Source organism: Lycium barbarum, chromosome 11, assembly GCF_019175385.1.
Source record: "Lycium barbarum isolate Lr01 chromosome 11, ASM1917538v2, whole genome shotgun sequence".
Taxonomy (NCBI): domain Eukaryota; kingdom Viridiplantae; phylum Streptophyta; class Magnoliopsida; order Solanales; family Solanaceae; genus Lycium; species Lycium barbarum.
In genome coordinates this window covers 29,812,435-29,835,149 of record NC_083347.1, presented here as the reverse complement: position 1 = coordinate 29,835,149, position 22,715 = coordinate 29,812,435, and the positions used below count along the sequence as shown (strand labels likewise).

Below are 22,715 nucleotides of genomic sequence, written 5' to 3'. Positions count from 1 at the left end.
TAATTTTATATATTTTGATCAGTAGATGGAAGGCCAGAAATCATCGCTCCAAGATCTTTTGAAGATGTATCTTGATGCAACGTGTAAAACAGCTATGCTTCTGCTGCTTGTTAGTTATCTCTAGTCATTTTTTCTATTACTCATCTAAGGGTTTCCAAGTATCTGAATTGGTGTTCTTGACATTTCCTTCTTTTACAAAATTATCTATAGCCATGTCATAGATTCCAGACTTATAACCTGTTTAACCGAGCTTCTAAAATCTGCGTTATGAGAAGTATTGTTGTTGTTGTTTTTTTTTTTTTTTTTGAAAAAAGTGTTGTTTGTTAGAAGTGCTTTTTAAAAAGTATTTTTGGAGAGAAGTAGTTTGTGTTTGGCTAATCAATTTGAAAATCACTTTTCCGATATTAGAGTAGCACTTTGTGCTTGGTCAAAAGTGCTTCTAAGAGAACCACTTTTTTTCAACTTCTGAAAATAGCTTCTACTTTCCTTCCAAAAATTATTATGAGGATGGATCACATATCATATAATTGGATTTTTTTTTTTTGCCAAATTCAATTCCAAAAGCTTACTCAAGAGATGAGAAACTTTTGTGCGTAACTCAATCCCAAGAGTTAAATTCATAAGATAAGAATTGTCCAAGATCATATAAAGAGTTCAATTTTTTTTCCAAAGCAATACTAGTACGCAGGTGCTCACATTGCAATAAATTAATATCGATACATTATTTTTGAATACAGAAACTACATGGCAAATTATTTTAATAGTACAATCTACTATTGTGCTTGAGGGTTGACATCGCAATTCATTCAAATGATGTGCATATCTGTATACACAACTCTGACAAGTATTGTATAGCAATGTACCTTTCCTTAGGCTTGATTTTTGGCATTTCATAAAATTGAGTGATGTCCATTTATTTGGTGTAACACTTCCCAATAAAAATAAAAGTTTTAAAATGATGTAGTGATTAGAGACAACAGGCTGTAGAGAAGTGAATTTTAAAGTTTGGCAATTGCATATGGAGGTAAGTTTGATCTTGGAGGCAGCTTTAGGTCTTGCCAATCTTCATCATCTATCTTGGAGAAGTAACGATCAACATGATCATCTGTAATTAGTTCCGGTCTGGAGGGCTCCCACTTAGGATTTCTATCCTTATCGATGAGTATGGCTCTGCATCCCTCGAAAAAATCTTTGCTGAATTCTCCCCTAAACACATGACAAGCCATCCTATACTCTCGAATAAGGCAACTACCAACACCTTGCAACCTCCCCTCTCTTATTGATCTCAATGAAATCTTTAGACTTGTCGGGGATGCTTTCTTCAGCGATTGGATGGTTGAAGAGATCCAGTACTCATCCTTCTTGTTCAAAGCCTCATAATTTTCAAGAGAAGATATGATTTCTTCGCATGTTCTCCGAGAGAAGCAATGTTCAATAATCTTCATCTTGTGATAAGGACTTTCTGCTTTCAGCTTTGATATGTTAGAGAAGCGACTAATGATGGCAGAAATAACATCTGGATCACTCGTATTGACTTTAATTAGTGCTTGTTCTAAAAATGGCAATCTCTCCGAGTGTACAAAATGATATGAATACTTTGTTTATCTTTGTTTTTCATTTAATGAATATGAGTAGCTAAACCATTTAGCTAAGGTTATGGGACCAAATAGTGTGGAACCTTTGAAGCTTGCTTGAGGTGTTCGTCCAAGAACTTGGTGGAAACTTTAAGTATTTGTCTGTCCAAACTGACCGAAGACTGAAAGTCTCAATCGATAATTGCATATACTTTTAGTGTTGGTACTTTTTGTAAATTTTCTTATGGTGCATTATCTACTTTTAGTGTGTGATGCCTCTTGCAGAAATCTCGAGTAAGGCAATAGACGCTTGTGGCGCAGCCCTTCCCCGGACCCCGCGCATAGCGGGAGCTAAGTGCACCGGGCTGCCCTTTTTTTTATAGTGTCGTGATGCTCGCCTTCACTGGTGAAACAGGTTTGGACAACTTCAAGCTGTCGACCTGCAGAGTATCGAACCAGCCATAAGGGCAGGTGAATACTTCAACTTCAACTTAATTGAATACTTCTCTTTGACTTATTTTTTTCTTTTAAAGTTCTACTGTAATTTATTTTCTTGAAGATAATGTCATATGGTTCTTGAAATAGTGTTTGCTTCATTTGGCATCAAAATGAGAAAATGCTATAAGAATGCCTGTCTTTTCATCTGCAACCATAAGCACCAAAACAAATTGGGGTGACCTAACAATGAAGAAATATATCTCCTTGCAAATTGTAATCCATTAAAATAGAACAGCCATTAACGCCTTCCTCATCCTTTTGTTCTCTTCTCTCGTGTCCTAGTTTACTAGTGTTAACCTGTGACAGTACCTTTAGGATTGGATTCCTGGAAGAAGCTAACCATGCTAGGGTTGACAAACAATAAATAGAACAGTCAAAGGTTTCTATTCTTTTTGCAACTAGACCTTTCTTGGATTTAAAATCTTTTGAAAGTTGAAACAGATTGTAAGAATCGAAATATTTTGTTGGATTTTCTTTGATGATTTGAGTATTAATAACTAGTAAGAGCGCAAGACTTTTGAACATCAAAACATTTGATGCAACATTAAATTTTATCCTTTTGGCAATTCTTTCTTGATCTGTAGATACTGAGGGAGATAATTTTGCGCGACGACATACCTGAAAAGTTTGAGAATAGGTAATCTTGTTATCCTTCATCTAATTTATTTTATGTTATTTTTGCCTTACGGTGTTTAGAGCAAACAAATGATTCTTATATGCATTTTGCTCTATTAGGGAAGCACTGATTTTTGCTGTGCCAAGCTTTGAGGAGCCTTACATCAAAGTTCCCAAAGTGTTGAATAAGGAGTAACATTATTTAGGTCATTTTCGTTTCACTTCTAGGGGAAGACCATAATTTTTATATTTTGATCAGTAGATGGAAGAACAAAAATCATCCCTCCAAAGTCTTTTTCAAGATGTATCTTGATGCAACGTGTAAAACAGCTATGCTCCTGCTGCCTGTTATTTATCTCTAGTCATTTTTTCTGTTACTCATCTAAAGGTTTCAAGTATCTGAATTGGTGTTCTTGACATTTCCGTTCTTTTACAAAATTATCAATAGCCATGTCATAGACTTTTTAATTAAAAAAAAAGACTTTAAATGTTTAACCGAGCTTCTAGAATCTGTGTTTAGAAAAGTGTTGTTTGTTAGAATTGCTTTTTCAAAAAGTATTTTTGGGAAAAAACAGTTTGTGTTTGGCTAACCAATTTGAAAATCACTTTTTCTGATATCAGAGTAGCAATGCAAAAGTGCTTCCGAGAAAAAACTACTTTTTTCCAACTTCTGAAAAATAGCTTCTACTTTCCTTAAAAAAAAAAAAAGGAAAGAGTAGTCCGGTGCACTAAGCTTCCGTTATGCACGGGGTCCAGCGAAGGGTCGGACCACAAAGGTCTATTGAACGCGCCTTACCATGCATTTCTGCTAGAGGTTGTTCCCACGGCTCGAACCCATGAAGCATCTACTTTTCCTTCCAAAAATAATTATGAAGATGGATCACAATTCACATATCATATATTTAAAAAAAAAAGATTTTTTGCCTAATCCAATCCAAAAGCTAACTCAAGAGAATGAGAAACTTTTGTGCTTAACTCAATCCCAAGAGTTAAATCCATAAGATGAGAATTGTCCAAGATCATATGAAGAATCCAACTTATTTTTCCTAGCCAAGACTAGTACGTAGGTTCTCGCATTGCAATAAATTAAGATCAATACATTATCTCTAATTACAGAAGCTACATGGCAAATTATTTAGTAGTACAATCTACCATTGTGCTTGAGGGTGGACATCACAATTCAATTAAATGATGTGCATATCTGTATACACAACTCTGGCAAGTATTGTATAGCACTATATCTATCCTTAGGCTAGATTTTTGTCATTTCATACATTGGAGTGACGTGCATTTATTTGGTGTACCACTTCCTAATAAAAATAAAAGTTTTAAAATGATGTAGTGAAGATGCAACATGCTGTAGAGAAGTGGACTTTAAAGTTTGGCAATTGCATATGGAGGCAAGTTTGATCTTGGAGGCAACTTTAGGTCCTGCCAATCTTCATCATCTATCTTGGACAAGTAACGATCAACATCATCATCTGTAATTAGTTCCAGTCTGGAGGGCTCCCACTTGGGATTTCTATCCCTGTCGATGAGTATGGCTCTGCATCCCTCGAAAAAATCTTTGCTGAATTCTCCTCTAAACACATGACAAGCTATCCTATACTCCCGAATAAGGTAACTACCAACACCTTGCAGCCTCCCCTCTCTTATTGATCTCAATGAAATCTGAAGACTTGTTGGGGATGCTTTCTTCAGTGATTGGATAGTTGAAGAGATCCAGTACTCATCCTTCTTGTTCAAAGCCTCATAATTTTCAGGAGAAGATATGATTTCTTCGTTTGTTCTCCGAGAGAAGCAATGGTCAATAATCTTCATCTTGTGATAAGGACTTTCTGCTTTCAGTTTTGGTATGTTAGAGAAGCGATTAATGATGGCAGAAATAACATCTGGATCACTCGTATTGACTTTAGCTAGTGCTTGTTCTAAATATGGCAACCTCTCCGAGGGTACAAAATGAGTTGCTAGACCACAAACAAGCATATCAGCACCATCCAACCTGGCATTAGTAAGACCAGCATATTCCCCAAAGAATCCTGGAAGCCTCGAATAAAAGTAAGAAGCACCTGCATCAGGAAAGAGCCCCAAAACTGTTTCATGCATAGCACAAACCGACTTCGCTGTTGCAACTCGAAATGTACCGTGTATAGAGGCACCAAGTCCACCTCCCATGACAATCCTATTAAGGATGGAAACCTGGGGTTTACAATATGTTGCCACCACATAGTTAAGAGTGTACTCTTCCCGCATATAATCAGCACCCCATTTCCAGTTACCCTGGAGAATATTACGAACAATTGCTGTAACATCACCACCAGCACAGAAAACCCTTCCATTTTGCTTCAATATAATCATCTTCACATTTGAATCTCCTACACTTGCATGGAAAAGTTCCAACAACCGAGATATCATTTGATAAGAAAGTGTATTCAACTGCTTAGGCCTATTTAATATGAATGTTCTAACACTTGCTCTCTCCTCCACCAAAACCTCATTGGTTCTGCCATTGTTAAAAGAGGTTTGAGCCATGCTATGTGGTTCTCAGCTTTTTTGGGAATTTGAGACTGATTAGCTGAGTATTGCAAATTTATTGTTGCAGCCCCGGGGCTAATTTTGTCCATTGACCAATGACCCTATTGAACACGTTTCTTCTGTGTCTTTTAAGTAACTGGACTAACAACCATATTTTCCAAAATTCTTTCATGTATTACGGCACATTTCATCTTGGGCCCCTTCTCCATGGCACCATAAACCATTATGATGTTCGGCCAAAAATGCATATATTTAGTCATTGTTGCCTCACATTCTAGTACTTTTAATCGTCTTTTGAGTATTATTATATTGCTTCGTGCTTAATATTATATTTTTAATGTGTAGGCATAATGTGGTACGAAGATTGAGAATTTTGGAGCAAGAAAATTAGATAAAAACGGGAAGTGGTAATTGGAAAAGGAGCAAAAACAATTTGTGACGATTATTATTAATGATGTTAATGAAGAAAGGAAGGAGCTGAAGTTTTCGACGTAAAGAATTAAATGCTGGGAGCAGCAAATGGAGCAGTAACAATAGAAGTTGAGACCTCAATTCATGGTGTAATGATTGAAATATTAAAGGTGCAATAATTGGCTGAAGTGTAAACGTGGCACAAGATGAAGGCCACAAAATTTGTGGAACAAAAAGAGGTTGAGGCTTCAGTTGTGTCTGCCCATCCCAAGTCCCTGTTAAATCCTCTTGGGGCGTCGTCTGGGGCGACGTCCAGGGCGGTGCACCAAGCCATTTTTTCATTGCGTTTCCCGATCCGATTTGGATTTGATTTTTAAAACCCCGGACCTTTTACTATCCTATAAATACATATTCTACATGATTTTTACACAACTTTGGATAACTTGAAACCCTTAGTTGAGGACCCACAGCTGGGCGCTGACCATGCTGTGAACCTCTGGGTATCTGACCCCATAACTGACTGCTGTGGCATCTGCGCCCTGCTGACTAGTCATGACTACTGGAGGTATTGTACGGCAGGAAATCACAGACAATTCGAGATAGCACGCTGCAGCGCCTCGAACCCGTGACCTCAAGCCCTTTACATTCCCATGAGGAAATCGACTCTTACCAGTTGAGGTCACGGGTTCGAGGCGCTGCAGCGTGCTATCTCGAATTGTCTGTGATTTCCTGCCGTACAATACCTCCAGTAGTCATGACTAGTCAGCAGGGCGCAGATGCCACAACAGTCAGTTATGGGGTCAGATACCCAGAGGTTCACAGCATGGTCAGCGCCCAGCTGTGGGTCCTCACAAAAAAGGCGACTTTTTGTCGAGGATCCACAGTGATCTGCACTGTAGGTTGCCCCCTCTACTGACTGCTGTGGGTATCTGACCCTGCTGACTAGCTGACATGCATCTGCGCATGGACTACTGAGCTATTGTGGCAAGAAATCACAGACAATTCGGACACGCTGCAGCGCTTCGAACCCGTGACCTCAAGCCCTTTGTCCTCCCGAAGGAGACGCCTTTTACCAGTTGAGCTGCAGCTCAATTGGTAAGAGTCGATTCCCTCAGGGGAATGTAAAGGGCTTGAGGTCACGGGTTCGAGGCGCTGCAGCGTGCTATCTCGAATTGTCTGTGATTTCCTGCCGTACAATACCTCCAGTAGTCATGACTAGTCAGCAGGGCGCAGATGCCACAACAGTCAGTTATGGGGTCAGATACCCAGAGGTTCACAGCATGGTCAGCGCCCAGCTGTGGGTCCTCACAAAAAAGGCGACTTTTTGTCGAGGATCCACAGTGATCTGCACTGTAGGTTGCCCCCTCTACTGACTGCTGTGGGTATCTGACCCTGCTGACTAGCTGACATGCATCTGCGCATGGACTACTGAGCTATTGTGGCAAGAAATCACAGACAATTCGCACACGCTACAGCGCTTCGAACCCGTGACCTCAGGCCCTTTGTCCTCCCGAAGGAGACGCCTCTTACCAGTTGAGCTGCAGCTCAATTGGTAAGAGTCGATTCCCTCAGGGGAATGTAAAGGGCTTGAGGTCACGGGTTCGAGGCGCTGCAGCGTGCTATCTCGAATTGTCTGTGATTTCCTGCCGTACAATACCTCCAGTAGTCATGACTAGTCAGCAGGGCGCAGATGCCACAGCAGTCAGTTATGGGGTCAGATACCCAGAGGTTCACAGCATGGTCAGCGCCCAGCTGTGGGTCCTCACACTTCAGTTGTGTCTGCCCATCCCAAGTGCCTGTTAAATCCTCTTGGGGCGTCGTATGGGGCGACGTCCAGGGCGGTGCACCAAGCCATTTTTTCATTGTGTTTCCCGATCCGATTTGGATTTGATTTTTAAAACCCCGGACCTTTTACTATCCTATAAATACATATTCTACATGATTTTTACACAACTTTGGATAACTTGAAACCCTTAGTTCAGAACTTTAAATCTAAAGAGAGCTTGGAGCTACCGTGGATGCTGTAGTTACAGGGTTTTATCTTCTCTTCTTTGTATTACTCGTTTTTTACGTTTTTATTCGGATAATTTGTTGTTTTTCCTCCATGTCTATGTGGAGCTAAACTCTTTAGTTTTAGGGTTTTGACACAAACATGAAAGTTGACGTTTGATTATCGTTTCTATCTATTAAATTTTCATATTTTTGGGTTGCTTATTTAATCTTGTGCTTAATTGTTTAATTACTTGATCACTAATTAGATACTATCTGTGGCGTGTGAATTGAACTACGGATAGAGAATTTGCATGCGTAATAAGAATAAATAGAGCTTGTTCGATTAACCGTTTCACTACTGAGGATAGGAATATACCCTTTAGCCTTGTTTAGTTGAATACAGAGAAGTAAATGCGTTCTTGTTACCTCTGGCGACCATAAGAAATAGGCGTTATAGTAGCATCTACAGGCGTGTGAGCAACTCGGAAGATACTTATAAAGTTATAATTAACCTATCAACTAGTAACCCATAGGTATAACGATTTGAAAACTCAACTGGATTGTTAGTGGTCGTAGCCCTAGATCTATCTCTTCTCCGATAAAAATCCGTCTTTCTTGGTTGAAGTTCATTATTTGTTTTATTTTATTTTATTTAGTTTATAAATATAAATTTGGATTTTATTTCTTGTTTAGATAATTAGCATTAGTTTAATTTAGTAAATAGTTAATCATAAGTCTCTGTGGATACGATATCTGGACTTAAATCCTATATTACTTGTACGACCGCGTATACTTGGGTGTGCGTTTGGGAGCAACACATGACATGGTTTCTTCACGACACTAGTTGCCAAACGCACAGTCAAGCATACGCTGTTGTTTCGTACAGGTAATAAAGTGACAAACAATAAATTAAATAGAACAACAATTAACACCTTCCTCATTCTTTTGTTCTCCTCTCGTGTTCTAGTTTACTAGTGTTAACCTTTGATAGTATCTTTAGGATTGGATTCCTGGAAGAAGTTAATCATGCTAGGTTGACAAACAATAAATTAAATAGTCAAAGGTTATTGTCTTTTTGTATCTGGATCTTTCTTGGATTTAAAAATCTTTTGAAAGTTGAAATAGATTGTAAGAATCGGAATATTTTGTTGGATTTTCTTAGATGACTTGAGTATTAATAACTAGTAAGAGTGCAAGACTTTTGAACATCAAAAAATTTGATGCAACATTAAATTTTATCCATTTGGCAATTCTTTCTTGATCTTCAGATACTAAGGGTCTGAGGGTGATAATTTGTGTGACGACTTACCTGAAAAGTTTTGAGAACAGGTAATCTTGTTATCCTCCATCTATTTTATTTTATGTTATCTTGGCCCTACGGTGTTCAGAGCAAACAAATGATTCTCGTATGCATTTTCCTCTATTAGGGAAGCATTTATTTCTGCAGTGCCAAGCTTGGAGGAGTCTTACATCAAAGTTCCCAAAGTGTTGAATAAGGAGTGACATTATTTAGGTAATTTTCGTTTCACTTCTAGGGGAAGGCCATAATTTTATATATTTTGATCAGTAGATGGAAGGCCAGAAATCATCGCTCCAAGATCTTTTTGAAGATGTATCTTGATGCAACGTGTAAAACAGCTATGCTTCTGCTGCCTGTTAGTTATCTCTAGTCATTTTTTCTATTACTCATCTAAAGGTTTCCAAGTATCTGAATTGGTGTTCTTGACATTTCCTTCTTTTACAAAATTATCTATAGCCATGTCATAGATTCCAGACTTATAACCTGTTTAACCGAGCTTCTAAAATCTGTGTCTAGGAAAGTGTTGTTTGTTAGAAGTGCTTTTTCAAAAAGTATTTTTGGGGGGAAGCAGTTTGTGTTTGGCTAATTATTTTGAAAATCACTTTTTCCGATATCAGAATAGCAATTTGTGCTTGGTCAAAAGTGTTTCCGAGAAAAAACTACTTTTTTCCAACTTCTGAAAAATAGCTTCTACTTTCCATAAAAAAAGGGCAGTCCGGTGTACTAAACTCCTGCTATGTGGGGTTCGGGGAAGAGCCGGACCACAAGGGTTTATTGTTCGCAGTCTTACCCTGCATTTCTGCAAGAGGTTATTGCTCGAACCCATGAAGCATCTACGTTTCCTTTCAAAAATAATTATGAAGATGGATCACAATTCACATATCATATAATTTAAAAAAAAAAAACGATTTTTGCCTAATTCAATTCCAAAAGCTAACTCAAGAGATGAGAAACTTTTGTGCTTAACTCAATCCCAAGAGTTAAATTCATTAGATGAGAATTATCCAAGATCAAATGAAGAATCCAAACTTATTTTTCCCAGCCAAGACTAGTACGCTGGTTCTCGCATTGCAATAAATTAAGACCGATACTTATCTCTGATTACAGAAACTACATTGCAAATTATTTATTAGTACAATCTACCATTGTGCTTGAGGGTGGACATCACAATTCAATCAAATGATGTGCATATCTGTATACACAACTCTAGCAAGTATTTTATAGCAATATATCTTTCCTTAGGCTTGATTTTTGGCATTTCATAAAATTGAGTGATGTCCATTTATTTGGTGTAACACTTCCCAATAAAAATAAAAGTTTTAAAATGATGTAGTGATTAGAGACAACAGGCTGTAGAGAAGTGAATTTTAAAGTTTGGCAATTGCATATGGAGGTAAGTTTGATCTTGGAGGCAGCTTTAGGTCTTTCCAATCTTCATCATCTATCTTGGAGAAGTAACGATCAACATCATCATCTGTAATTAGTTCCAGTCTGGAGGGCTCCCACTTGGGATTTCTATCCTTGTCGATGAGTATGGCTCTGCATCCCTCGAAAAAATCTTTGCTGAATTCTCCCCTAAACACATGACAAGCTATCCTATACTCCCGAATAAGGTAACTACCAACACCTTGCAGCCTCCCCTCTCTTATTGATCTCAATGAAATCTTAAGACTTGTTGGGGATGCTTTCTTCAGTGATTGGATAGTTGAAGAGATCCAGTACTCATCCTTCTTGTTCAAAGCCTCATAATTTTCAGGAGAAGATATGATTTCTTCGAATGTTCTCCGAAAGAAGCAATGTTCAATAATCTTTATCTTGTGATAAGGACTTTCTGCTTTCAGCTTTGGTATGTTAGAGAAGCGATTAATGATGGCAGAAATAACATCTGGATCACTCTTATTGACTTTAATTAGTGCTTTTTCTAAAAAAAGGCGAACCTATCCGAGGGTACAAAATGAGTTGCTAGACCACAAGCAAGCATTTCAACACAATCTAACCTAGCACCAGTAAGACTAGCATATTCCCCGAAGAATCCTGGAAGCCTAGAATAAAAGTAAGAAGCACCTGCACTAGTAAAGAGTCCCAAAGCTGTTTCAGGCATAGCACAAATCGACTTCTCTGTTGCAACTTGAAATCTACCGTGTACAGAGGCACCAAGTCCACCTCCCATGACAATTCCATCAAGGATGGAAACCTGAGGTTTACTATATGTTGCCATCACATAGTTAAGAGTGTACTCTTCGTGAATATAATCAGCACCCCATTTCCAGTTACCGTGGCGAATATTACGAACAATTGATGTAGCATCGCCACCAGCACAGAAAGCCCTTCTATTTCTGTTCAATATTATCATCTTCACATTTGAATCTCCTTCACTTCCATGGAAAATTTCCAACAGCCAAGAAATCATTTGATAAGAAAGTGCATTCAACTGCTTAGGCCTATTTAATATGAATGTTCTAACACTTGCTCTCTCCTCCACCAAAACCTCATTGGTTCTGCCATTGTTAGAAAATGTTAGAGCCATGGTATGTGGTTCTCAGCTTCTTTGGGAATTTGAGATTGACTAGCTGAGTGCTGCAAGTTTATTTATTGCTACAGCCAGGGGGTTAATTTTGTCCATTGACCAACGAAACAATTTTTTTTTGTCTTTTAATTAACTAGACTAACCCAATGATCCAAAATTCTTTCATGTATTACGGCACGTTCCATCTTGCCCCCATTCTCCATAACACCATTACCTATTACATGGTTTCTTCAGGACACTAGTTGCCAAACTCACATTGTGGATAGTGAAATTGTATTTAATTTAAATCTATAAGAAATTCGGATTATATTAAATTCAAGATATATTAGTCCAAACAAATATTATGGATTAATATAATTGGGTTAATTATTTAAGTCCAATAAATATGGATTTGATTAATGATCCAATTTTTATGGGCTAGTCCATTAATGTCACGCCCCGAACCATGGCCTAGCCGTAACACGACACTTAGTGCCTGACTGCATGTAACCGAGCGAACCACATGGCTTGCTGAATCATCATGAGACATACATGAGCGGAAATATAACGTGAAATGCATGATAAGCTTTTATAAAACATAGTAAGTCATAATATTAAACATAAGTACTTGGTTAAGTCATAAATGCGGACAATATCATGAATTAGCCGAACCTGCTTACCGACTCTGGAAGTCTAAAATGACACTTGTATTATCTATGAAACCTCTAACATGAGTCTAAAACATGTAACATACTTGCCGAGACAAGGCCCTCAGCATACCTTTAGATGCAAAACTAAATAAAGAAAGACAATATCTAAACCCCGAATGAGATGGGGCTCACCAATAAGCTGGTACGTGCAGATCCTAATGAACAGAAGCGTCGTCCTATAAATCCGTACCTACATCGTGAAATGCAGGCCCCTGGGCAATAAAAGGAAACGTCAGCACATTGAATATACTGGTATGTAAAACAACTGAATGAAATAAACGTGGCACATGAAAGTAACATGATAAGGGCGGAAACTGAAACTGAAACTTGGTAATGAACATGAGTATCTGACATGAACATGAATGCATATATAACATGAGTAAAAGCATTTTAAGTTGGGAGAGCAGTAATATAACCGACGTGTAACCATCACGTTAATACGTGGCGTTTGATCTCTGCCCGATCAGCTAAGCCATCTTGTACCTTGCCGGGGTACAAGACATGAACATGACATGAATGGATCCAAATCCCTCAATGGGGAAAAATATAAAGGTATCGTCCTAACTAGGTGGAGCGATCCTTATCCTACGGTGGCAAACGTAGTTTCAGGCTGTTTGAGCCTTCTCGGTAATCTGTGCAACTCCTAAAAACATGAACATAATATTGTTGGCTAAGAAGCCCATGAATTTTATAAAACATGACTTGTATTAAACATGAGTATCTTGTATCATAGCATGGATATAATAATATAATAAAATTTCATGAAAACTTGCAGATATGTAGGATATTCATGAAAATAAGCATTACATTTATTAACTTGCATGTAGGAACCCATGGAATGCAAAGTATGGGTTTTCATGAATTACAGACATATTCTCAATAACCAAAAGGGACTATTAAGAATACAATAACGAAGTAATCATACGATTATAGTATATCATGGTATATGTACTTAGGGTTATCATGAACGTGGCTAAAACCCTAGTTTTGGTGTAACTTGTATGATCATAGAAGAACGTGGCATGGGCAAGAACAAAGATGTTTCCACACGTGGATAGAAACTCTACATACCTGGTAGTGCTCCAAAACTTGAATTAAAGACTTGAACTTTGAAGAAGATTACCAAAATCTTGAATCTTGAACCTTGAGATGGGTTTTCTTGAAAACCCTAGGTTAGGAATGATGATTTCTTGTTTAGATTACAAGGATATATATTAGAATTGACTTGGAATGATTAGAATAGGCTTACCTTGGTGTTCTTGATGATGGGAGAGAATAAGAGGTCGTTTTAAGGCTTGGGGGTGCGAAGAATGAAGTGAAAAAGCCTTAAAACGAAGTTTTTAAATTGTTGTCGGACCTGTTTTACGCCCTATTTTACGGCCGGTAAAAGTTTTACGGTTCTTAGATCCCACCGTAAATCAATTATAGTGATTTGGGCTTTCTGGACCAGTTTTACGGCCCAAATCTATGACCCGTGTAATTTTTACGGCCCGTAGATTCACCGTAAATCGGTAGAACACTGTATTAGTAAAACGGACATAACTTTTTGTATAGATGTCTGTTTGACCTCCATAATATACCATTGGAAAGGTATTTCAAAGATCTACAACTTTTAAGAGGAAAATTTCCCAAATTCCTTACAGATTTTTCCGTATACTCATTTTAAGTGAGACATGGTGCAAACTCACTTGAAAACACGCTCCGTATGGTAGCTTACGTCTTTCCTTTGCTCAAGGGCTCTTCTCATGTCTTGATTGGGTTTCAAACACCATTTATACACTACTAAAATTGGGTTCATTATACCCCCGTATTATGAGTCAAATCTTAGCTCGAATGCACGAGATGTTACAATATCTCCCCCTTAGGATCATTCGTCCTCGAATGATGGGTCATGGTTAAGAATGCGGCTGGACATAACTTGAATATATGAACGTGAAGAAACATGACATGACATGGTTTCATGAAAACATGAGTGCTAAAACATGAGACATGAATAGAGAATACATGAACGTGAACGTGAAACGTGAGGCATGAATACGTAAGGGACATGACATGAATACTAAAAGTATTTACCTTGAAGTTTATCTGCTTGCTCTTCAAACATGTGAGGATATCTGAATTTCAGGTCTTCTTCGGCTTCCCATACAACCTCTTCAACTTTTTGACTCCTCCATAAGACCTTTACTGAGGTTACTTCCTTAGTTCTCAACTTGCGAACTTGACGATCAAGAATGGCTATAGGGATCTCCTCATAGGTGAGACCATCCTTAACTGTTATAGTATCAGCAGGAACAACCAACGACGGGTCTCCTACACACTTCCTCAACATGGATACATGAAACACTGGGTGAACAGCAGCCAACTCTTGTGGCAACTCAAGTTCATAAGCTACTAGACCGACCTTTCATGAAATTCTCTAAGGTCTAATATATCTGGGACTAAGCCTCCCTTTCTTCCCAAATCTCATAACACCCTTCATAGGTGAGACTTTAAGGAACACCCAGTCATTAACTTGAAATTCCAAGTCCCTTCGCCTCATATCTGTGTAAGACTTCTGGCGACTCTGAGCCGTTTTCAATCATTCTTGAATCAACTTGACCTTCTCCATCGCCTGATAGACCAAATCTTGCCCTAACAATTCTGCTTCACCTACTTCAAACCAACTAATTGGTGACCTATACCTTTGCCCATATAAAGCTTCAAAAGGTGCCATCCCAATGCTAGCATGATAACTGTTATTATAGGAAAACTCGATGAGGGGTAAGTGATCATCCCAATTACCTTTGAAATCTAGGACACATGCTCTCAACATGTCTTCAAGGGTCTGAATAGTACGCTCTGCCTGGCCATCTGTCTGCGGATGAAAAGCTGTGCTGAGGTTCACTTTAGTACCCAATCCTTTCTGAAAGGATTTTCAGAAATTCGTTGTGAACTGAGCACCACGATCTGAAATAATAGACACTGGGTCCCATGCAATCTGACAATTTCATTAACATATAACTTGACGTAAACCTCTGCTGAATCTGTGGTCTTGACTGGCAAAAAGTGTGCCAACTTAGTAAGCCGGTCAACGATCACCCAAATAGAGTTATGCCTCCTAGCTGAACGAGGTAGACCTGATACAAAGTCCATATTGATCATTTTCCATTTCCAGACAGGAATATCAATATTCTGAGCTAAGCCACCAGGCCTCTGGTGTTCGGCTTTCACTTGTTGATAATTCGGACACTTAGCTACAAAATCTGCTATGTTCTTCTTCATATAATTCCACCAATAAATCTCCTTAAGGTCATGGTACATCTTAGTGGAACCTGGGTGAATGGAATACCTGGAGTTGTGAACTTCTGACATGATTCGCTCTCTGAGCCCATCTACATCTGGAACACATAATCTGCCTCGGTACCTCAAGGTACCATCATCTCCCCTTGTTCAAAAGCTGTTGTTTTATGTTTGTGAATCCCCCTCTTCAGCTGCAACAAGTAGGGATCCGTATATTGTTTCTCTTTAACTTCAACAACTAAAGAGGAAAGAGCTCTATTCTGAACAATCACACTACCATCCTCGGAGTCCAAAAGTCGAACTCCAAGACTGGCCAAACGGTGAACTTCCCTGGTCATAACTCTCTTATCTGAATCCACGTGGGCTAAACTTCCCATAGAATGCCGACTAAGAGCATCGGCTACAACATTCGCTTTCCCCGGATGATAGAGGATATCCACATCATAATCCTTAAGCAATTCGAGCCATCACCTCTGCCTAAGATTCAGCTCCTTTTGCTTGAAGATATACTGCAAGATTTTATGATCTGTGAAGATATCAACATGCACTCCATACAAATAATGACGCCATATCTTAAGTGCAAAAACAACAGCTGCTAACTCTAGGTCATGAGTCGGATAATTCTTTTCGTGAACCTTGAGCTGACGAGATGCATAAGCTATAACCTTACCATGCTGCATTAAGACACCTCCGAGACCCACTCCCAAAGCATCACAATAAACTACGAACCCTTCGGTTCCCTCTGGCAGCGTCAAAACTGGAGCAGAAGTCAATCTCTTCTTCAACTCTTCAAAGCTTCACTCACAAGCATCTGACCATTGAAACTTAACCTTCTTCTGAGTCAACTTAGTTAACGGAGCAGAAATAGAGGAAAATCCTTCTACGAAACGTCTATAATAGCCTGCCAGACCCAAGAAACTTCTTATATCAGAAACTGAGGTGGGTCCGGGCCAACTCCTTACGGCATCAATCTTCTGAGAATCAACTTTAACACCTTCACCTGAGATCACATGGCCTAAGAACGCCATTGACTTAAGCCAAAACTCACACTTTGAGAAGTTTGCAAAAAGTTCACGATATTTAAGAGTTTGCAACACTATTCTGAGATGATTTGCATGATCAGTCTCATTACGGGAATACACCAAAATATCATCAATGAAGACAATGACGAATAAGTAGAGATAAGGCTTGAAGACCCTGTTCATAAGATCCATGAAAGCAGCTGGCGCATTTGTTAACCCAAATGACATAGCAAGAAATTCAAAATGGCCATAACGGGTTCTGAAAGCGGTCATCGGAATATCAACTTCCTTAACCTTTAACTGATGATAGCCTGATCTGAGGTCAATCTTGGAATAACATTGGGTGCCCTGAAGTTGGTCAAATAAGTCATCTATTCTAGGAAGAGGGCACTTGTTCTTAATGGTGACCTTGTTCAACTGATAGTAGTCTATACACATACGTAAAGAACCATCCTTCTTTCGGACAAATAAGACTGGCGCACCCTAAGGCGAAACACTAGGCCTAATAAACCCCTTGTCAATAAGATCTTTCAACTGGGCTTTTAACTCTGCTGGAGCCATTCTGTATGACGGAATAGATATCGGTTGAGTATCGGGAAGTAGATCAATTCCAAATTCAATCTCTCTGTCAGGAGGGACTCCTGGAAGATTTTCGGGAAAGACCTCTGGAAATTCATTTACAACTGGGACGGACTGAAGAGTTGGAGTCTGGGCATTTGAATCCTTGACTCGAACTAGGTGGTAGATAACCTTTGGAAATCATTTTTCTAGCTTTTAGGTAAGAAATAAATCTACCCCTGGGTATTATAGAATTACCCTCCCATTCTATGACTGGCTCATTAGGAAACTCGAATCTTACAACTTTAGTTCTACAACATACTGTGGCATAACATGAAGCTAACCAGTCCATACCCATTATCACATCAAAGTCTACCATCTCTAACTCTGCTAAGTCAGCTATAGTTCTACGGTGATGGACTAAAACTGGGCAACCCCTATAAATGCGCCTAGCTATGACTGACTCTCCCACTGGGTAGACACCTCAAAGGGTTCATGAAACTTTTCCAGTTCAAACCTAAATTTCTTAGCAACAAAAGGGGTTACATAAGATAAGGTGGATCCTGGGTCAATAAGGGCATATACTTCAAAAGCGAAAACTGTGAGTGTACCTGTGACAACATCTGCTCTAACCTCTGTATCCTGACGACCTGTCAATGCATACAAACGATTCTGACCACCGCCTGTATTGCCGGACCTTGCCGTTCCACGCCCCTGCTGGGCCTGATTGTGACGAGGAGCTACTGAATTTGTGGACTGTGCAACGTTACCTCCAGTACCTTGCCTAGCTGACGGACAATCTCTTTGAAAATGGCCTCTTTGGCCACAACCATAGAAAATATCCATACCTATACGACACTCACCTGGGTGTCTCTTACCACACCTGCTGTATATCGGATTGGTATAATTCAACTGACCCACACTAGCTTGAGAGTAAGAACTTAATAGCCTGAAATTCTGCTTCTTATCATTACGGAGCTTGGGGACTGGGGCACTTGCTGTGGACGGAGAAGGTCCTGCTGACCTGTTCTTAAAGAACTTTCTGTTTCCATTACCGCTGAACTGCCCGGTAGACTTGACCCTCTTGTTGAACTCCTTGTCTTTCTCTTTCCGCAAGGCTTCCTCCTCCTTCAGCCTTGTCTCGTTCCCTTGTACGAAAGCAACCATCTTGGAGATAGTCATCCCCTCATTCTGTGCAGCAATGTTGGCCCCATCATACAAATAGGAATCAAGACCCCAACAAATCTCCTCACTCTTGCCCTCATGTCCGATACCATATTTGGAGCATGCTTAGCCAGACTGACAAACTCCAACTAGTAGTCCTGAACTGACCTGCCATTCTACTTAAGCTTCAGGAATTGCTCAGCCTTAGCTTCCCTGACCTCTACTGGCATGAAGTGGTCTAGGAATGCACTTGCAAACTCATCCCATATAGCATCAGGTGCATCCTCACCTCGGGACAATTCCCAAGATTCATACCAAGTGTTAGCAATGCTCTGCAGCTGATGAGCTCCAAAAGTAGCTGCTTCAGTTTTTTGTAACTGTCATAATCCTGAAGATTTTCTGAAGAGCATCAATGTAGTCCTGAGGGTCTTCGTCTTTCTTTGTCCCCGTGAAGACTGGGGATTCATTCTGAGAAAATTCTTAGTCTTAGAAGACTCTCCATTATTTCCTGAATTTGACCCAGATTCCTGACGTTAGGCCTGAGCTGCTACCAGTCGTGTGAGCATGTTGATAGCACTTCTAACATCCCCATCTGAATCACTAAGAGGTGTAACTGTAGGAGCGGTTGAGGCTGCTGTCTGAGTTGGAACGGTCTTTTCGCGAGTTGCTTCTGCAGTAGCTGGTGGCTGTGGCTGTGGCTTTTCTGGTGTATTTCCTTTTCGCAGGCATTTTCTGAAAATACGTACACGCACGAATTAGAAAGGCATCCTTTAATAGAGGTCTCGGGTTCGAGTCTGTCACGACCCATGGGTATGAAAAATCCTTTGTAGAGAGCACATCCTTCGAATGGGGTCCTACGCTAAGCAAATCCGGATATAGTCGGGATCTAATGTGGTTACTACACATCGGTGGGAAACTAACAAAAAACTTATTGAAAAAAGTTTTTTTTTTTTGAAAATGCAGCCCCCTTAAACTTGCCCCTTTTTTCCACTTTGGCACCTCAACTAAGTGTTGTTCCTATTGAACCCCGGACTCGTCCTCAAGTGTGTCCATCAAACTCCCTAAATTTGGTTTTTATTAGAAGCGGAAATTAAATTGGGGAAATGAAGATGGAGTAATATTTTAGAAGTGTGGTAAGTTATTCTTTAGGTCATGGATGTGTCGGTTTCTGCTGTTTCTGCTCTTCCACTGCTAGCCTAATTAAGAGCTATTATTTTTTCCCTCTCAGTCAACTAATCTTAGCTAAAAGAAGGCATAATTAAATTAGAATATATATTAATATGTTGCTACATTGAAGATTGTAAGTCGAATCGTGTTTGATAGATACACTTAAGGATGAATTTAGGGTTCAATAGGAATAATTTTTAGTTGAAGTGTCAAAATGAAAAGAAATGAATAAGTTTAGGGGCGCATACGCATTAAGCAGCCCCCCAAACCCCCGCAACCTCCCCCAACATTTGTTTTTTTTTGAAATGTTATATTCCAACTAAAGTAGTATCATCGTGATGCTCATCAAACAAACAAACAAACACTATCCATGGCATGTATCAAACCTTTGCATTTGCTTAAACCAGCAAGAGTTGTGACTGATTCTTTCTTCTTCAATTTCACTAAAAATGGTATTTCCTCATTCCCACTGGCAATTAAGCCTAAGCATTCGACAGCTCAGCGAAGTTACTCTGTGAAATCGAGTGCTTTAGAGCCTCCTGATATTCCTCGTTTGGCTGAAAAAGCTCGGATTTCGCTAACCCTTCAAGAAGTAATTAATACCCATTTCATCTTTAAGTTTATTGTTATTTCACTCACTTTTCAACAAGTAATTATGGTTTGGTCTTGATTTATTTGTATGCAGGTTGAAGAATTCGCTCCCAAAATTCGACAAGTTATAGATTGGTACCTCTCTTTCTCTGCATTTTTCTCATTGGTTTATATTGAAAAAAGAATTAAGATAGTGTTCTAATGATTGAAAAGTTGTTGACATTTTAATCTTCCTTAGTTATTTATTGATATTAAGATTATTAGGGTTATGTTTGTTAAAATTCTTCAAATTCAAGAGTTGATTTATATCTTGCTCTTAATTCAAGTGCGTCCCTTCGATTACGTTGCTATCGCAGTTCTGATTTTTTTTATGCTAAGTGTTTGGTAAAATGGAAGTTGAGACATCAGAATTTGCAAAGTAATGTGAACAGAAATTTTATTGATTTGGAATGAGCATTGATTGAATATTAAAGGTTGTATGGTTACTTATTTAATACCTTAGAGGTGTTGTTACTTACTTTTATTTCAGTTGAGTTAGCTATGTTAAAGATAGTAGAGTTATATCTTAAAATGTGCCTTTTTCTTTTCCCCTCTTTGCCTAGGGAAGCAGGGTGGGGAACGGGGCAATTTGATGAGTTTTTGTCTAATTAATCACCTAAATTTGCCTTCAAGTTCCGAAAAATAACGTTCGGAGTTTTTATTTCAAGTCAGAATTCCAGCTGTGCTAGAACTTTAAATAGCGTGGAACTTTTGAAGCTTGCTTGAGGTATTCGTCCAAGAACTTGGTGGAAACTTTAAGTATTTGTCTGTCCAAGCTAACCGAAGGCTGAAAGCCTCAATCGATAATTCCATATACTTTTAGTGTTGGTACTTTTTGTAATTTTCTTATTGTGCATTATCTACTTTTAGTGTTGTGATGCCTTTTGCAGAAATGTCGGGAAAGGCTGCGTACAATAGACCCTTGTGGTCCGGCCCTTCCCCGGAACCCGCGCATAGCGGGAGCTTAGTGCACCGGGCTGCCCTTTTTTTTATTTTTTTTATAGTGTTGTGATGCTCGCCTTCACTGGTGAAACAGGTTTGGACAACTTCAAGCTGTCGATCTGGAGAGTATCGAACCAGCTATAAGGGCAGGTGAATACTTCAGCTTCAACTTAATTGAATACTTCTCTTTGATTTTTTTTTTCTTTTAAAGTTCTACTGTAATGTATTTTCTTGAAGATAAGGTCATATGGTTCTCGAAATGGTTTTTGCTTCATTCAACATCAAAAATGAGAAAATGGTAAAAGAATGCCTGTCTTTTCATCTCTAACCATAAGCACCAAAACAGATTGGGGTGACCCGCCACCAGATATGCCATGCTAAAAGATTTCGTTGACTGATCCTTAGTGTCAGCCATTGGACACCCAACAATGAAGAAATTTATCTCCTTGCAAATTGTAATCCATTAAAATAGAACAGCAATTAACGCCTTCCTCATCCTTTTGTTCTATTCTCTCATGTACTAGTTTACTAGTGTTAACATGTGACAGTATCTTTGGGATGGATTCCTGGAAGCTAACCATGCTAAGGTTAACAAACAATAAATTAAACAGTCAAAGATTACTGTTCCTTTTGCATCTGGATCTTTCTTGGATTTAAAAATCTTTTGAAAGTTGAAACAGATTGTAAGAATCGGAATATTTTGTTGGATTTTCTTTGATGACTTGAGTGCTAATAACATGTAAGAGTGCAAGACTTTTGAACATCAAAACATTTGTTGCGACATTAAATTTATCCTTTTGGCAATTCTTTCTTGATCTGCAGATACTGAGGGAGATAATTTGCGCGACGACATACCTGAAAAGTTTGAGAATAGGTAATCTTGTTATCCTCCGTCTAATTTCCTTTATGTTATTTTGGCCCTGCGGTGTTCAGAGCAAACAAATGATTCTTGTTTGCATTTTCCACTATTAGGGAAGCATTGATTTCTGCTGTGCCAAGCTTTGAGGAGCCTTACATCAAAGTTCCCAAAGTGTTGAATAAGGAGTGACATTATTTAGGTCATTTCGTTTCACTTCCAGGGGAAGACCATAATTTTATATATTTTGATCAGTAGATGGAAGACCAGACATCATCCCTCCAAAATCTTTTTCAAGATGTATCTTGATGCAACATGTAACACAGCTATGCTTCTGCTGCCTGTTAGTTATCTGTATTCATTTTTCCTATTACTCATCTAAAGGTTTCTAAGTATCTGAATTGGTGTTCTTGACATTTCCTTCTTTTACAAAATTATCTATAGCTATGTCATAGACTTTTTAATTTTAAAAAAAGACTTATAACCTGTTTAATCGAGCTTCTAAAATCTGTGTTTAGAAAAGTGTTGTTTGTTAGAAGTGCTCTTTCAAAAAGTAATTTTGGAGAGAAGCAGTTTGTGTTTGACTAATTAATTTGAAAATCACTTTTTCCGATATTAGAATAGCAATTTGTGCTTGGTCAAAAGTGCTTCTAGAAAAAACTACTTTTTTCCAACTTCTGAAAAATAGCTTCTACGTTCCTTTTTTTTTTTTATTAAAAAAAAAGAAAAAGAGAAAGGGCAGCCCAGTACACTACGCTTCGCTATGCGCGGTTTCCAGGGAAGGGCTGGACCACAAGGGTCTATTGTACGCCACCTTACCCTGCATTTCTGCAAGAGGTTGTTTCCACGACTCGAACTCGTGAAGCATCTACTTTTCCTTCCAAAAATTATTATGAAGATGGATCACAATTCACATATCATATAATTGAAAGAAAAAAAAAGATTTTTTTCCTAAT

The 22,715-nt window shown here is 38.8% G+C and overlaps 3 protein-coding genes and 1 pseudogene across 3 annotated transcripts; 1 reads left to right on the top strand and 3 right to left on the bottom strand.

The window, feature by feature from the left end:
- Positions 1-807: 807 nt before the first annotated feature.
- On the bottom strand, positions 808-2,003 carry LOC132617562 (3-hydroxyisobutyryl-CoA hydrolase 1-like). The gene has a single exon (XM_060332598.1). The coding sequence runs from the start codon at positions 1,443-1,445 to the stop codon at positions 999-1,001; it is 447 nt and encodes a 148-aa protein (XP_060188581.1). The 5' UTR covers positions 1,446-2,003; the 3' UTR covers positions 808-998.
- Positions 2,004-4,061: 2,058 nt separating this feature from the next.
- Positions 4,062-5,219, bottom strand: LOC132617561 (3-hydroxyisobutyryl-CoA hydrolase 1-like). The gene has a single exon (XM_060332597.1). The coding sequence runs from the start codon at positions 5,217-5,219 to the stop codon at positions 4,062-4,064; it is 1,158 nt and encodes a 385-aa protein (XP_060188580.1).
- Positions 5,220-10,292: 5,073 nt separating this feature from the next.
- On the bottom strand, positions 10,293-11,452 carry LOC132618511 (3-hydroxyisobutyryl-CoA hydrolase 1-like; annotated as a pseudogene).
- Positions 11,453-19,626: 8,174 nt separating this feature from the next.
- Positions 19,627-22,175, top strand: LOC132620406 (glutamyl-tRNA(Gln) amidotransferase subunit C, chloroplastic/mitochondrial-like). Its single transcript, XM_060335068.1, has 5 exons — positions 19,627-19,923; positions 20,017-20,057; positions 20,998-21,053; positions 21,726-21,777; positions 21,876-22,175. Exons 1-5 carry the CDS (start codon positions 19,702-19,704, stop codon positions 21,949-21,951), a joined length of 447 nt encoding a protein of 148 aa, XP_060191051.1. The 5' UTR covers positions 19,627-19,701; the 3' UTR covers positions 21,952-22,175.
- The last annotated feature ends 540 nt before the right edge of the window (positions 22,176-22,715 follow it).

Excerpts from the sequence above, each read along its gene's own strand:
- LOC132617562 (XM_060332598.1), bottom strand. The coding sequence starts at position 1,445 with ATGAAGATTATTGAACATTGCTTCTCTCGGAGAACATGCGAAGAAATC.
- LOC132617561 (XM_060332597.1), bottom strand. The coding sequence starts at position 5,219 with ATGGCTCAAACCTCTTTTAACAATGGCAGAACCAATGAGGTTTTGGTG.
- LOC132620406 (XM_060335068.1), top strand. The coding sequence starts at position 19,702 with ATGGCATGTATCAAACCTTTGCATTTGCTTAAACCAGCAAGAGTTGTG. Across the intron at positions 20,058-20,997 it reads ATTCGACAAGTTATAGATTG|GTTTGGACAACTTCAAGCTG; the intron begins GTACCTCTCTTT and ends CTGGTGAAACAG. Across the intron at positions 21,778-21,875 it reads CCTGAAAAGTTTGAGAATAG|GGAAGCATTGATTTCTGCTG; the intron begins GTAATCTTGTTA and ends TTCCACTATTAG.